This window comes from Pleurodeles waltl, chromosome 5, assembly GCF_031143425.1.
Source record: "Pleurodeles waltl isolate 20211129_DDA chromosome 5, aPleWal1.hap1.20221129, whole genome shotgun sequence".
Lineage (NCBI taxonomy): Eukaryota > Metazoa > Chordata > Amphibia > Caudata > Salamandridae > Pleurodeles > Pleurodeles waltl.
In genome coordinates this window covers 688,315,217-688,327,686 of record NC_090444.1, presented here as the reverse complement: position 1 = coordinate 688,327,686, position 12,470 = coordinate 688,315,217, and the positions used below count along the sequence as shown (strand labels likewise).

At 47.0% G+C, this 12,470-nt stretch overlaps 1 protein-coding gene across 4 annotated transcripts in view; it reads right to left on the bottom strand.

The window, feature by feature from the left end:
* Positions 1 to 12,470, bottom strand: part of REV3L (REV3 like, DNA directed polymerase zeta catalytic subunit) — a 948,974-nt gene that overhangs the window by 733,595 nt on the left and 202,909 nt on the right. For all 4 annotated transcript variants that reach the window (XM_069234598.1, XM_069234599.1, XM_069234600.1 and 1 more), the window contains exon 4: positions 9,157 to 9,317. In XM_069234598.1, coding sequence (XP_069090699.1) covers positions 9,157 to 9,317 — 161 coding nt within the window. The remainder of the gene's footprint in view (positions 1 to 9,156; positions 9,318 to 12,470) is intronic.

The window sequence follows — 12,470 nt, the reverse complement described above, 5'->3', positions numbered from 1 at the left end:
TAGAGCTATTTCTAAAATAATAACAGCACCATCTGTATTTTACCTACGAGTGATGGACATCAGTCTGTTTCTTTCAATACACCTATACTTCTTTCATTTTTAAAGACTCCTTTCCTTGTCTTTAAGAAACTGGCTGGGCAGGAGCCAAGCACAGCACATTAAATGGTAAAGTGGAGGCGGTAAGGGCGGTGCTCAAATAGAGGCGGGATCATGTACGACACTTGTTTTAGTTGCGTACTGTGAATGTTTCATTTCAAATATGCTTAAAAATTCCAGAAAAGCCAGCAGTACTGCTTATTTCTAATGCATATATTTGACATTTTAACAATGTAGCCTAAGTAATTTGGAATTGTATGAAGTACTCCATTGAAAGATGAGTTCATGTACTTATCCTCTATACCCAGCCCTCAAAGTACAAAAGACGTTATCTGACATTCCTCCCCTCAACTTACAGGACGGGGAGGACGCCATGAGCCCAGCACGTCAGTGTGTACAAATACTTCAAGAGCCTTTTTCTAAACCAGTAACACAGCTTCCATTGATAACGCCAAGTGTAGTTTTAATTTGCAAACGCTGTCACCAGGCAGGTCGCTCCTGTGGGTTGAACCTCCGTTGCCGCTTTTGCCGCCTGACTACTCGCTCCCTTTTTTCTGTACCCCTGCGCTTGGCTTCTGTGCCACTTTGTTTTTTTCATTCTGTGCCCCTGTGTTTTGCTTTCTGTACCCCTGTGCTCTGTTGTCCCTCTCCCGCCGTCTTTTCCCGCCGTTTTTTCCCCGGGTTTTCCCCTGGGTTTTTCCCCTGCTGCTGAGCCCCTGCTGCCCCGTCCCCTTCACTCCCATAGGCCGCCCCGCTCCCACCTCCCAGCTGCTCCTCCCTCCCTCTGCCCTCATATGGAGGCCGCAAAGCGGTGGTAGAGAGCGACCTTTGACCCTGTCACCAGGCAGGTCGCTCCCCCCCATCTGCCACGCAGCCCCCTGTGGGTTGAACCTCCGTTGCCGCTTTTGCCGCCTGACTACTCGCTCCCTTTTTTCTGTACCCCTCGCTTGGCTTCTGTGCCACTTCGTTTTTTTCATTCTGTGCCCCTGTGTTTTGCTTTCTGTACCCCTGTGCTCTGTTGTCCCTCTCCCGCCGTTTTTTCCCCGGGTTTTCCCCCGGGTTTTTCCCTTGCTGCTGAGCCCCTGCTGCCCCGCCCCCTTCACTCCCATTGGCCGCCCCGCTCCCACCTCCCAGCTGCTCCTCCCTCCCTCTGCCCTCATATGGAGGCCGCGAAGCGGGCGCACCGCTGGCGCGCCTAAGGCAAGCCCGTCTGCACCTGGACCGCACCCAGCACCAGAACCCCTGGAACCCGCACCCCCCGCAACGCCAGACTGCACTACGACGCAAGCACCCTCCACGCATTCAACACCAGACGAGACCACCCCTGCTACCGGGCCACCCCAAAACGCACCCAGGGGCCTTTCACCTGCCGGAACTGCTGATTCACCAGCATCCAACCCTCCACACCACCAGCCAGAGAACCCAACCACCTCCGCTGCATCCTCCTCAACACCCGCTCCGCTCGCAAGCACGCCATCGAACTTTGGGACCTCCTAGACTCCACTGCCCCGACGTCGCCTTCCTGACGGAGACCTGGCTGAACGCCACCTCAGCACCAGACATCGCCATACCCATCCCACAGGGCTACAAGATCTCTCGCAGAGACCGCACCAACGGAGTGGGAGGAGGAATCGCCATCATCCACAAAGACTCCATCAAAATCTCAACGAACACCGATGACACCCTCACCACCGCCGAGCACATGCACTTCCAGATCCACACCGACCCCAACAACACCCTCAGAGGAACTCTCATCTACAGACCTCCCGGACCCCGCCCACAGTTCAGTGACACCATCGCCGATCTCATCAGCACCCACGCCCTCGCTTCCACGGACTACATCCTCCTCGGGGACCTGAACTTCCACCTCGAGAACAACGACGCCAACTCCACCGCCCTGATCAACAACCTCGGACTCAAACAGCTCGTAACGACACCCACTCACGCCGCTGGACACACGCTCAACCCCATCTTCTCCGCAAGCCCCCACATCTCCTTCAACCACACCACCGAACCAAACTGGACCGACCACAGATGCGTCCACTTCACCTTCAGAAAACCCACCACACACCACCTCACCCAACAGCTACCACGCCGCTGCTGGGGCAAGGTCTCCGAGGACCAACTGACTACCGCCCTCGCCCTGAGACCACCCACCGACCCAGACACTGCTGCGACCAACCTCACACAGTGGATCAACGACTGCGCCAACACCCTCGCCCCTCTCAAGACCTTTACAACCAACCACACCAACAAGAAAGCCGTCTGGTTCACCGAGGACCTCCGGATCTCCAAGCACACCTGTCGGAAGCTGGAGAAGAAATGGCTCCATGACCGAACACCAGACAACCACACAGCCCTCAAGAGCGCCACCCGCAGACATCACCAACTCATCAGGACCGCCAAGAAGACCGCCTTCAAGGACCGCCTAGACAACAACGCACACAACACCAAAGAGCTCTTCAGCATCGTGAAAGAACTCTCCAACCCCAGCTCCATCACCAACGACATCCCGCCATCTCAAGACCTGTGCGACTCCCTGGCCACCTTCTTCCACCGCAAGATCACCGACATCCACGACAGCTTCAACCCCGTCCCCCCCACACCCACCACAGAGTCCACCACCCCTGCGACTACCACTCGCACCAGTCACCTGACCGTCTGGTCCAGCGTCAGCGACGAAGACGCCATCAAAAACATGAACTCCATTGACTCCGGATCCCCATCGGACCCCTGCCCTCACCACGACAACACAACCTCAACATCATCTCCTACGCCGACGACACCCAGCTGATCATATCCCTCACCGAAGATCCCCACACCGCCAAAGTTGACCTCCACCGAGGAATGAAGGCCGTAGCCGACTGGATGAAGGACAGCAGACTGAAGCTGAACTCAAACAAGACGGAGGTCCTCATTCTCGGACCCACCCCATCAGCCTGGGACGACTCTTGGTGGCCCACGTCACTAGGCACAGCCCCGGAACCCACAGACCACGCACGCAACCTGGGGGTCATCCTCGACTCCACTCTCTCCATGACCAGGCAAGTCAACGCCGTCTCCGCGTCCTGCTTCAACACCCTCCGTATGCTCCGCAGGATCTTCAAATGGATCCCCCTCGACACGAGAAAAACCGTTACCCAGGCCCTCATCACCAACAGACTCGACTATGGGAACGCCCTCCACTCAGGAACTACAAACAAGCTCCTGAGACGACTCCAACGCATCCAGAACGCCTCGGCCCGACTCATCCTCTATGTCCCCCGCTGCAGCCACATCACACTCCACCTGAGAGGCCTGCACTGGCTCCCCATCAACAAAAGGATCACCTTCAAGCTCCTGATCCACGCACACAAAGCACTGCACAACACCCGACCCACCTACCTCAACAACCAACTCGGCTGCCACACCCCCACCCGAAGCCTCCGCTCAGCCAACCTCCCCCTCGCCACAGTCCCCCGCATCCGAAAAACCACGCCGGCGGCAGATCCTTCTCCTACCTCGCCGCCAAGACCTGGAACACTCTCCTCACCATCCTACGACAGACCCAGGACCTGCTGGCCTTCAGAAGACTCCTCAAGACCTGGCTCTTCGACCAGTAGCACCCCCCCCTCCCCAGCGCCTTGAGACCCTCGCGGGTATGTAGCGCGCTTTACAAATGCAGTGATTGATTGATTGATTGATCAGAATCCCCTTAAAGTAGCCGGACCTGCTTCTTAAATGCTTTCTTGAGATCTTTTTTCCTTTTCGCTGGCAGATTAGGCCAAATAGCAACCCAACTCCTCTTCTGGTCCTAAATAGCACTAACCTGTTGCCCTCAGAGGTATGCTTCCAATTTTAAGAGGGCTCCAACAGGGGCCGGGTCAGAGAACCGTATCATCCAATACAAACGGCTCTCTATGGGTCATTGTGAAGTTTTTAGTCTCTTGGTTTAAACCATACATCTGTACTCTTCTCATTAGTTCTTACAGATTTCTCTGTGAATATCACCTCCTCATGAGTAAGCTTATCAATCCTTTGAGAAGCTGCCCACAGCATATTTTGACTATAACCTCTTTGTCTAAATCTCTTATTTCTATACTCATAGTCTCAAAATTACTCTCCCTGTTACACACCCTTCTAGCTCTTAGTAATTCCCCATAAGGGATACCCTTTTTCAAACAATCTGAGTGAGAGCTCACAGCATGAAATGTGCCATTCCCAGATGTACTCTTCCTGTGAATGTTAGTAACCATTCTGACCTCCCTTATATCTAATGAGACGTCTAAAATCTAATTATGGGTTGCACTGGTGCTACTAGGAAGTACCAAGTCATTCCTATTCAATTCAGGAATGAAAGATTCTGTGGACAATATGTCTTTAGGCCATATGCAAATTTACAAACCTGGGGGCAAAGCAGGTGCCCCTGGCTGTCCCCTGCCGTGCTTGTACAGGTGTCCATTAAACATGAATATGTTCCTAGTCAAACAGGACTCTATCATTTCAAAAAGCATTCTGGTATGCTCAAAAAACTCTAATGTGTGTGGCTCTCAAAAAACGTTTCATGGCCCTTAATATGTCCTTATGAACTATACAGATGTACAGTGCAAATACATCCAATGTTATCATCAGCATGTCAGACTCCCAAATTACATCAAATATATTTTTTTTTAAATCTGTGGAGTCCTGTATGTATGAAGGTAGACTAGATACAAAGGGTCTCAAATAAGAGTCCACAAACTTAGTTTTGCTAGCAAACTTCCAACGCCCGAAATAATCGGTGTCCCAGGTAGTCTTTGTGGGTTCTTATGGACCTTAGGTGTTAAATAAAAAAATAGGGAGTTTCGAAAGATCATTTTTCAAGAATTTAATTTCATCATCATTCAGTAACTCTTTATCATACCATCGTTTCAGCATCTCGTGATACTTTATGTGCTCACTAGATTTTTCATTTGTCTACTGATAAGATTTATCTGTTTTTGAAAAGGCATTTGTAAAGCACTGCATGCGTGAGCTGTTAAATCAAGTTGTGGTAAGATGGCCGCCATGATTTTATCATGAGTACATAACATGAGCTGGTCCGTCGTGAGTGTTTATGAAGTTTGACTCGGTTTATAAGGAAATGCAGTAATGGCGTGCACAAACGTGATCAAGGCACCGTAAGGACTGAAACGCATTGGTTGTATCTGGAGGAATAAATTGTTTGAAGCGCACAAGCTGAGTGTGCCATTTTGCTTTTCTTAGAGGAGAGGCGGTTTTGATGAAAATACTGAAACCGCACCAGCAATCAGGAGCAGGCCGTCACAGCTGCACTGTCGGAATTTATATATAGATTTTGGGGTGTTTTTTTTGTTTGCTTACATCTTTGGCGCTGTTTGATGAATTTTCCCAAAACTTTCTCAAAATTTCCGAAAATCTATTTTTTTTTCTCCTCAGATTCTTCCTGAAAAGTTTTGGGGTGATCAGTCTCAATCGGGGGCCGAGTAAAAGTGTGCGCGTCTGGGGGCAGGGAGGTAAAGGGAGGTTGTTCCATAACACATTTTCCCCATTCATTTTTCCTTATGAAATTTAGACCCAGCTACAAACCGCTGATTGATTTATACAAAATTTGCAAGAAAGCTGAATCTAGGTCCAGAAAGAGTGCTTTCTGTGATTTGGTGTGAATCTGTTCAGTAGGCTTGGAGGAATTAATCCTCAAAAACATTGTTTATTTCCTGCCGCAGAGGATCCGCAGAGCCATCAGATCACATGCTGAGATCTGATAGGCTGGAACCAGATCGAAAATGATGTGGCGGAAGCCACCTTAGTACTCTGGACTTAATCTTGTGTCCTAAGAAAATGTAAAAAAAATAAAATAAAAACACATAAGGGGGAGGGTAGGGATACCTGACCCCTTTGGCTTATCCCGCCTGAGGTCAAAAAAGTTATTTATTTTCTTTTTTTAATTCTTTTGTGAATTCGGAGTGGATCTGCCAATCGCAGTAGAATAAAAAAAAAAAATGTAGGCCCTGACAACAACAAAAAAAAAAAACACTGGGTGGGCCAGGGCCCTGGGGCAGCACAATTGTAATTTATAGGGAGGGGGTGCATGGTCCCCCCTCCCCTTCCAAAGCCAGAAGAGGGCCTGGGACCCCATCTCCCACGGTTGCAAATCAATTAGATAAGGGGGCCACATGCCCCCCACCCTTCCTGATCTATACAATGGCCACAAAGACCGAATCCCCTGAGGCTCTCTCAGGTACGTAGTCCCAAGATCCTCAACCCCAGTGGACACCCTCTATTTCCCTGCTCGCAGGCAAAGAAAGTGCAATGTTCTTCTACCGGGCGGGAGCACAAAGCTGCTCCTGCCCAGAGGGAGAACAAAACATTTACCCGACTGCGTTCAAGCACAGGGAAATATTGTGAATTGCTCCCTCCCTGTGATAACAAATAAACTGCTCCGGAAGGGTGGAAGCAATGTCGGCTCCTGCTTCACCAACGATGGAAGCAAGCAGAGAAGTTGGCGGACCTGCAGGGGCACTGGGCCTCCCCCAACAGCCCTCGACTTGGGAGTAGCTGTGGTAAGTCTGTGGGTAGGCACCAGTGCACACCACTTTATTATTTAAAAAAAAAAAAAGACATGGCCGGCTCCTGCATGAGCAGAGGCCTGGTGAGGTCGCAGTGGCCATGGGGCTGCCCCTACAGCCCCAAAGAACATTAAAAGGTCTAGGTTGCCCTGGGTGGGTACCAGGGCTCCCCTTACATAAAAAGAAACTGCTCCAGTGCGGCCCTGAGAAATGGGGCCACCTGCAGGAAGTCAGTAGAGCTGTAGGGGTCTGGAGCTCCCCCCCCCCCCCCCCCCCCCACACAGCTCCCTATCCAAAAAAATTAAAAAAAATTGTGGGTGTCCCTGGTAGGACCAGGGCACCCAGAATTGTTTTTTCTTTTTTTTTTTTTTAAATGTGAATAATGATTAGACAGCCACAGATGCTCAATTATTATTCTCTCCTCCTTCAAGGAGTGCTCCATAATGCCCTGCTAAGGTTATTGACATATTTTTGGATTTTGGTGATCTCCCTAGAATGGGCACCACCATTTTTTTTTTTTTTAAGGCTGTCGGGGGCTGCTTGGAAAAAACAGCAACTCTCCTGGGTCACTGAAATGGTATAGTTAAGTGAAAATGTCACTTAAAGCATTTAAATGCACAGAACCACTGAAATTCACAAGTTATAGTTAGCACTTGTAACTATAACTCGCACCCGCACCATGTACTACTAATTACCCTACATATAATATCACTCATGATATGTTCTATAAGATCACCAATAATATCAATGCAACATTTGCAATGAAATTATTGATAAGAAATCCTCAGCACTGACTTGAGACAACTGTAACTGGTGAATTTCAGTGCTTTTGTATGTTTAAAACACAATGTTTTATCTGACATTTTCACCTAACTATAACATCCCTTTAACGGTTGTTTTCTTCAGTGAATTTCTAAGGTTTTTTTTTTATGCAAAGTTAGAAATAATTATCATACAAGACATAATTATCATCCCCAACTATAAGGTCACTTTAAAATGCTGTTTTGTGGCAGGAAGTCCATAGTTATTTTCTGTAGGTGGACTTACTTATACTTTTTATTTATACACATACAGCAGCAAGAGGATGGTCCATTAATGCATCAAGTAAGGACTCAGAATAACAGAGGAAGAAAGTAGCGTGGAGAAATCCCTCCTAAATGGAGAATGAAAAATAGAATCCTACTTAATAGAATGGAGTCCTTTTTGCAGTTGGTATTGGTAGCATCTATATAACCAGGGAACAAGGGTAACATGTCTTCTATGACTTCACCCTGATAAAATAAAACTTGGGCAAATGGTTCCACCTTTATTTTGTCTCATGTTTTGGTAACAGGAGATGTGTATTGTGCCGCACTGTTACTAATATGGCCTTGTAGTGCATTAATGCTGGTTGTTTCCTTTCCTTTTATAGACATACATTTTTACCACAATGTAAATAAATCCTCTATTTCAGTGGTTCCCAACCTGTGGTCCGGAGAACCCTGGGGTCCGCAAAGCCTCCTCAGGGGGGTCCGCGAATGCTTAGTGAATTAAATAATATTTACAGATTAGGTAACATATTAGTGTCCCCAGCTTTCAGTAATGACTCAGTAGGGGGTGGGGGTCTCCAGGTTCCAGTAATGATAAAGTGGGGGTCCACAGAAGTCAAAACGTTGGGAACCACTGCTCTATTTCACTCAATCGATACCGACTGAATGTCATCATAATCTATTTTTACCCAGCTCTGCGGTCAAAGCTACGCTTAAAGCACACGATAACTCTAACTATAATGATGTTCTTGTATTACTGCCCAGGACAGGATGATAAGAGACAGAAAGGCATGCGAATTCTGCCACAAAACTGGATTAACAATGATTCTGTAACGAGCTATATCGCTATGAGAATACCGACATGTTCTGGTTCACCATAAATAAATACATACTGCTTATAAAAACATACGGCTCAGGCCACACAAGCAGGGGGAATAAACACCCTTTTATTCTACAGACCTCGAGAAATGTATCTGTCCACAGCGGTTAGCGTTTCCAGAGTGCGGTGAGTGCACCAGCTGCCAAGCTTCAAGTGCCACCCACTTCCAGGGCCTGGTTTACAGCGCGAAGGATGTTTCATGCCTGTTTAGGATGTATCCTGAGTTTTCAGCACGGTGTGTGTTACTTGCCTTGAACTACGCTTTTGGTGCGGCAGGGGGTTTTGCGGACGCCTTGAAGGTACAGTTTACTCCCCGTTTTTATGAAACGGCCTCTTTTGCCGAGCTTGCTGTGTCCGTCCGATCTGACCTGAAACTTGTTCTCAGCACTGACTCAGATGCGTTCTGACCTTGCTAATGATTATTAGGAGTCAGGTAACTGACATTTTAACATTGACAATCAAAGTTCATAGCTCCTTTGCTATCGGAAAATCCTTTTTATCATTAAACCACAAGTTTTTTCCCCACAAAACGCGGCTATAATTCAGACATTTTACAACGCCCCACGAGTAACCACAGACATGCATTTATGGCAAATGCATTACTAACCTTTTCGCCGCGTCTTCCTGAACTTCACTGCTGCTAGATTGATTAGATTCATGCCGTACAGGTTGTAGTCGATAAAGAGTTGCAGGAGGTATGGAACATGGGCTTCGTGGGGCTGGTAACATTTGTTCATGACGGCTCCTCCTTGCAGCAGTTCACAAACTCTGCGCAAAAAAATAAAAAAAATACATCCCGTCTCATTACATTTTACGCGGAGTATAAAAAAACAGGCCTCCTGGTAATGTATGTGCAACATCGTTATCACAAAAATGAAGGGGTGATTTAAAGTTTAGCAGACCATCCATCAAACCAGGGGTGTAGAGGAGAGACTGCCTCCTCCACGCGGACTGTAGGCAGCCCATCACACTTAGACTGGGGGTGGGCAAAATATTCCGTTACGCCTGTGGAATTGGTAACATTTTGGCCACTCGGGTTACTCAGTAATGCGGAGTTCTGGCCAAATTCCACCAATTACTGCATGATGGAAATTTTCTTTTGTGAGGTTCCAGAATATGTGAGCTGGTGAGCATGCGTGAGATTTGGCTTCCCTTAGTACAAATTGCTAACACGGGCAGTCGCCAACGTTCCCAGTCAGAGGGCTCCCGTTCAAGTAGAACTGCTGCAGCTCGGATAGAGTTTCTACTTGTTTCGCATTAGATACTAAGAACCTGCATTGTCTCAAGTCAACATATTGGACAGTACACACCCGTGCCACGGACTATTTGGACTTGGGTGTCTTGACTTAGAGTCTTTGGAGATCATTAATATTTATTTATCAGACGAGTTGTGTCAAATTTGGGATATTCATGTCTTTAATTCTTTGTTGTAATTTTGATCATTAGCTTTATCTGTATGTATATGTGTGTATCTTTTTTGTATTAAATGTGAATTTCTAATAGTGTAGTCTTGGAGCCATCACACAGAACTGGTATTCACTTGAATTGTACTATGGTCATCTATGGAAGCATAAATAGAACCAAAGGATCCAGGGTTTCAACTATTATTTGAAGCAAATTACTACTAGTGTGCTCCATTCTTTTTCTCATTAGAGTTTCTACTTGAGCGTTAACAAAATCAACTCGAATGGCTGCGTGCTGTTGTGCAATGTATGGTGGCGTTAGCGCTATGTTTCAGCACTGCTCACTCTACCGGCACTAAATTGCAAGGCGAGTGGCATATTTACTGTCCACTGATGGAATTCCATTGAATCTCGCCAAAAAAAGCACTGCCAGCAGAGTCTGAGTTAGGGGTAGGCAGAACTTGCAGAGTTTCACTTCGTGGAATTCTGCAGAGTTAGAGAAAAACTCTGCAAGTTCTGCCTACCCCTAACTTAGACTCCGCTGGCAGTGCTTTTTAGGCTTCACCTACTAGGCAGCACATGCGCTGTTTGTCGAGAGATGTATTGTTGGCTCACACTAGTCTAACCGAAAGGCTACCATTTATTGGCATTATTGTCAATCTCATTTGCTTGCTTCTGATTCATTAAGCTGTGTAGGCATTCCTTTTCTTGTGTTTGTCACTCTTCTGAAGCATGGCCACATTGCTTGCATCCTTCCACTGCTCATTTTTCAGGCCCTGTTTTTTTTTTTTGTTCAAGCCCTCTACGAAAGTGCATTTGTTTTCTGCTTCCCTAGTGTGCTTCTTTTTTACCCTCCACGTTCTGTGTAGCGCTCTCTTGTCTCTCTGCTTCACACCCGCCACTCCACGATGCTCACTCTCCTTTTAGCTCCCCGCCCGTGTTACTTTGCTTCCCTCCCACAATCTCAAGTTTTTCTTGCACCGACTCACACTCACGTTGCTTTCCCCCTAACCTCCTGTTGCTACCTCTCATTTGTGTTATTCCCGTTGCCCTCTGTACTCTCCCTCATCTTGCTGTTACCCCCACCCAACGCCTTGCTTCGCCCTCACGCAGTCAGTGAGAAATTCTTAACCCATGTGCAACTCACAGACTTTCTAATGATCACGTACTTTTGGCATTCGTAGAAATTCATGCAGATTTTTTTTTAATTAATGAATATTCTCAGGAAGAGTGAGCTTAGTGCAGTATTCTCAAGACCCTGAATTCAATTCTCAGGTTTTCACTATTTTGTCTGCTATCCCTGCCACTTGACACCTAGAGAAGCCAAGGATATTTGGATCCGCTTTGTCAGTGAGCAAATGACCTGCACAACTTTTGGATCAAATTGGCTGGAGAACACATACTGCAGCTCCACTTGTAAAGGAGTATGGCAGCACCAAGAGTACAGGGACCTACAATCACAATCTGGAGTGTCACATTGGAGAAGGCCATGGTCTCAGCTTTCTTTCGAGGACATAGAGAACTCCCACCTTCTGATACGCAACACCAGCTGTGCTCCTGTCCTCCCAGAAATGCTGCAGAGTGAGTGCCACAGAGAAGCAAGTGGCCGCCCCTTCTTTCTTTCTTTTTCACAAACTTTTATTTACTCCATGAGATTAATTAGGACGGGGTGTCTCTAGAGTTGGTGTGGCCCAAGTAATTAAGGGCACAGCTGAAAAGATGTGAACTACATTCCTGTGCTTTACACAACAGGCTGCCTGGACACATTTAGGTGCCTCTTTGCAAGATTTCTGCTACTGTATCCAGTCATTTCACAAACAAACAAGTCTAAAACAAGCTAGATCTGTTGGCTTTGAGAACGCTTGTTAGCAGCTTGCTATAAATTATCAACAATAGTGATTCTGTTTAAAATATTTAGAGCTGACAATTATAAATGGTGTATATGTGACCAGCACTATTTGTAAACTGGTCGTAGGTCAAAGATTGGGTGAGCATGTAATCTGAACACTACTAGGGCCTACTGACTCATATTGTGTTCTGTCTCCGGCTCCAGAGCTCTCAATCGTGTCCCTTTGTGAACATCCTCCCACAACCAGAACTATCTGGACACCTAAATGAGACTTAACTCACATGTACCATACAAGCATTTGAAAAGGCAACTGCTCAGTCTTTTAACGTCTAGAATCCTAGGGTTGCCAATACATAATAAAGTCAATTCCAATTATAATACAAAATTGCACTCAAGCAAAGAGACTTTACAAATGTCAACAAATTCAAGTCTTTAATTACATAAGATATGCAATACATATATACACACAGTAACATTCTGCTAAAACCAATGGCAAAGTCATTAGCTCTCAAAATCGTGACTTATTTGCTTTGCCAATGCTTGTTTCGCCTGCCGTTAATACCCCCTTCCTGGTGGGTGTCACCACTGGATAAAAACATCTGTAGTGCCGTCTGTCTCCCCCCCCCCCCCCCACCGAACCCCCAATTCTTGCCCCCACCCCCATCAGAC